The sequence below is a fragment of the Anopheles arabiensis genome, chromosome 3 (genome assembly GCF_016920715.1).
Source record: "Anopheles arabiensis isolate DONGOLA chromosome 3, AaraD3, whole genome shotgun sequence".
NCBI lineage: Eukaryota > Metazoa > Arthropoda > Insecta > Diptera > Culicidae > Anopheles > Anopheles arabiensis.
This window is the reverse complement of record NC_053518.1, coordinates 70,921,312-70,924,793: the sequence shown is the minus strand read 5'-3', so window position 1 is coordinate 70,924,793 and position 3,482 is coordinate 70,921,312. Positions and strand designations below refer to the sequence as shown.

Below are 3,482 nucleotides of genomic sequence, written 5' to 3'. Positions count from 1 at the left end.
TAGCTCGTTGAAGGGAACACATTTTATAGTTCTTTAATATCGTTTTTATGAGTATGTGTTAGGTAATAATGTTGACAACAAACAGTAAAGTGAATAGTAACAATTTGGAGTCATGCTGTAGCGAAATACAGGGTGTTTAATGACATCTTAAGATCGTAAACAAACATCTCATACTGGCGCAATGGTAACTTGGATGATCTGAGCCTGGATGGTTTGTTGAAATTTAACACAACATTGCAGATGAATGGATTGGGCCTGATTGGAGAGAAACCCCCTTAAATGTTTGTTTAACTAACCTCTTTAAATGGTGTCTGATATCATGTTGAAAGGTCATTTGATGTAAAAACATACGATATGTATAGCTCGACATGCAACAGGTTCGCGTCACCAGGGAAGGGCGACACGCGACACGCCAAGGCACGATTTCTATATAGGCCACGGCCGTCTAGGATGCGTCCTCAGTCGAATCGCCGCGCTCTGCAATGAAACCACCGCTTGGGAAGATTGTACAAAACATTGCCCGGGAGTACTTTGCGTCGAGCACGTGCCATGGCATGGCTTACATCGTGCACCCGAAGCTATCCGTGGTGGAGCGGTAAGGAAGAAATCTATGCCCCATAGGACAATTGATAATTCCATTGTTTTCCACTTTTGCCCACCCAGTGTGTGCTGGTCGCTGGTGGTACTGCTTTCCCTGTGCACCTGCATCTCGGCCATCGTCATCGGGCACCAGAAGTGGATCGAAAAGCCAATGATTGTGAGCTTCTCGGCGAAACCCATCCCGGTGTGGAAGCTACCCTTCCCGGCCATCACAATCTGCCCCCAGTCGCGCATCGATGTGGAAAAGTTCAACATTACGGAGGTGTATCTGCGGGCCCGAGCGAACAAAACCCTCTCCCAAGACGAGTGGCGCAAAATGCGTGCCCTGTCACACGTTTGCTCTTCGGTGATGCGCTCCAAAACCGACTACTACGGCTCGAATGGGACGGCCGGTGGGCATAAGGAAGCGAATACATCAACACCAAACAGTGAGCGTGTGGTAGAGCAGCTGGTCCGGATGTCACAGTCGCTCGATAAGCTGTTCCAGACCTGCATGTGGAGCTTCAATTTCCGCCCGTGTGAGGCACTGTGGACACGCAAGGTGACGGAAAATGGAGTTTGCTACAGCTTTAACATGCTGTCCAGTGAGGAGCTGTACACGGCGGATCAGGCATTTCGGGAGCGGGAAGTTAATCCGGATGTTAGGAAGGGTGGATTGCATTCGCTGCATGCGTCCAGGTTACGCAGCTCCGGGTGGACGATGGAGAATGGGTACACGCTGAAGGAGGATCTGTTGGCATACCCGAGACGGACGGCTAGTGGAGGATTTAAGGGTGGTGCGATCGTATTGCTGAAGATGCATCAGCAGAATCGGGAGTACATCTGTTCTGTAAGTGTTGGAAAGGTGTTCTTGATGCGCTGGGGACCTTAGCTGTGAGATCTAACCCCATAACGGGCATACTTGAAGGCTCTTCCATGAATGTCTGCTTATATTCTAATTCAATCCTCTTTTAGGGTGCTCTCCAAGGCTACAAAGTTACCTTACATCCACCGGATGAGTTCCCACGGCTTAGCGAGTACCACATCCGTATTCCTCCAATGCAGGCCGTATCGCTCATTGTCAAACCACGGCTGCTGACCACGCAAAGGAATCTGCACCGATTCCCCTACAGCAAGTAAGTGCTCTCGGAACTCTGATGGCTTCATAGGACATTCAGGAATTTAATCATTATGTGTTTGAATCCCCACAGAAGACAGTGCTATTTCTCGGACGAACGTACGCTACGCTTCTTCCGCGTGTACAACGAGCAGAACTGTGAGTTTGAATGTCTGACCAACTTTACGCTAGCATCCTGCGGGTGCGTTACCTTCGCGATGCCCCGCGACAACAAGACCCGGGTGTGCGAGGCGCACGAAAAGCGTTGCTACAAACGAGCCGTCATCCGGTTGATGGAGCTGGACGAGCTTTCGGTGGATGCAGGCGAAGAGCTGTGCGATTGTTTGCCCGCCTGCACCACGATCAAGTACGATGTGGAGCTGTCGAACGATTGGCTCAACCTGGATGCAATGCTGGATGCTATGATTGGTGGGGAAAACGAAATGAAAGGGTAGGGAAGTGGGGGTTATTTTTGCTTTGCTGATAAGGAAGTTGTGTTTTATAATTGGAAATATGCTTTCTTTTGCAGCATGGAGCCGATGCTACTGTACGTGTACTTCAAGGACAACAAGTTCCTGTACATCGAGCGCGTGGAGTATATGAACTTTAACGGTGAGCTGGCTAATTTCGGTGGCATCCTCGCCCTGCTGTCTGGCATGAGCTTAACCAGCATCGCGGAGATACTGTACTATATCGTTGTGCGGCCGTTTGCACTGTGGCTGAAGGTACAGTACAGCAGAGCGGTTCGGCCCGTAACTCCACCGGAGGTGCAGCACACGGGCGATAACTCGCTGCATTTCGTACGTCCTTGGATCCCGTAGGCTGTGTGGCTGGTTTGGTGGGGGCAAAAACGAAGACATTTGTTACGATCGTTACGTGAGGTAGTAAGGAGATGCCGATCGATCGGATAATCGATCCCCGATCGGGTGCGTTTGTGGTAATGAATTTAAATGCGCCACAGAAATCAACGGCCACCGTTCATTCTGTGCTCTCCTTGCATGTCGTCTGTATTGGGACGGTTTTGTTTTTGTTTCTCTCATTGTCGTCGAGCTGTTCTCGCGCTAATCTATTCCCACTAGCTTGAGTTGGCGGATGACATTGGGGTAGCGTATGCTAATCGGGGCCGCACGATACGCTTGATCCTGCTTTGACGGCTAACTGTTTCTGTCGAGTAAAAGTGGTTGCGTGAGAGGAATGCTAATGTGCAGAGTGTGCCTGCTGTGCCGGTGGAGAAAGGTTATTTCGGTTGTGTTAGGTAATACGAGAGCAGCAAGTCTTTGTGCTGAACTGCAGCTCGTAATCGCCCCTATTCGGCAGTGCATGTAGGAAATAAACACATTTTCCCACACAGGATCACAGTGCAGTGTTTGTTTGAAGTATTTACGCCAAAACTTACGTGCCTTATTGCAGCATTTCTTTGGCAAGGGTAACACAAACAGAAATTGTTGAAAGAAAGGCGAACCGACGGGGAGGGCGTCTTGTGTAATGCGTGAACACCTGCCACGGACTGCAGCCTCTGTTTTGACCCGTTTACGGCACTGTGTATAAACAATTTACGCGAACCCGGAAAAGCGTTCTCGTCCCCCGTGCGTGTTTGTGTGTGTGTGTGTTTTGGAATTGGAAAATTATGAAAACAACCCGCACGTGCTGCCCCGTGTTCGATTTTTGGGGACTCTCGTGCCAGCTTGATTCACGGTCAGTAAAGCACAAAGCAAGAGGCAAGTGGGCCGTCGCAGGTGTTGGTTAGTTTTTCGTTTGATGAAAACGTTTCGTCCAGATGGGCGAC

At 49.8% G+C, this 3,482-nt stretch overlaps 1 protein-coding gene across 1 annotated transcript; it reads left to right on the top strand.

The window, feature by feature from the left end:
• The first annotated feature begins 367 nt into the window (after positions 1–367).
• Positions 368–3,256, top strand: LOC120904493 (pickpocket protein 28-like). The gene is made up of 5 exons (XM_040314519.1): positions 368–595; positions 664–1,429; positions 1,555–1,715; positions 1,791–2,147; positions 2,226–3,256. The coding sequence occupies exons 1-5, from the start codon at positions 483–485 to the stop codon at positions 2,515–2,517; spliced, it is 1,689 nt and encodes a 562-aa protein (XP_040170453.1). The 5' UTR covers positions 368–482; the 3' UTR covers positions 2,518–3,256.
• Positions 3,257–3,482: the final 226 nt, after the last annotated feature.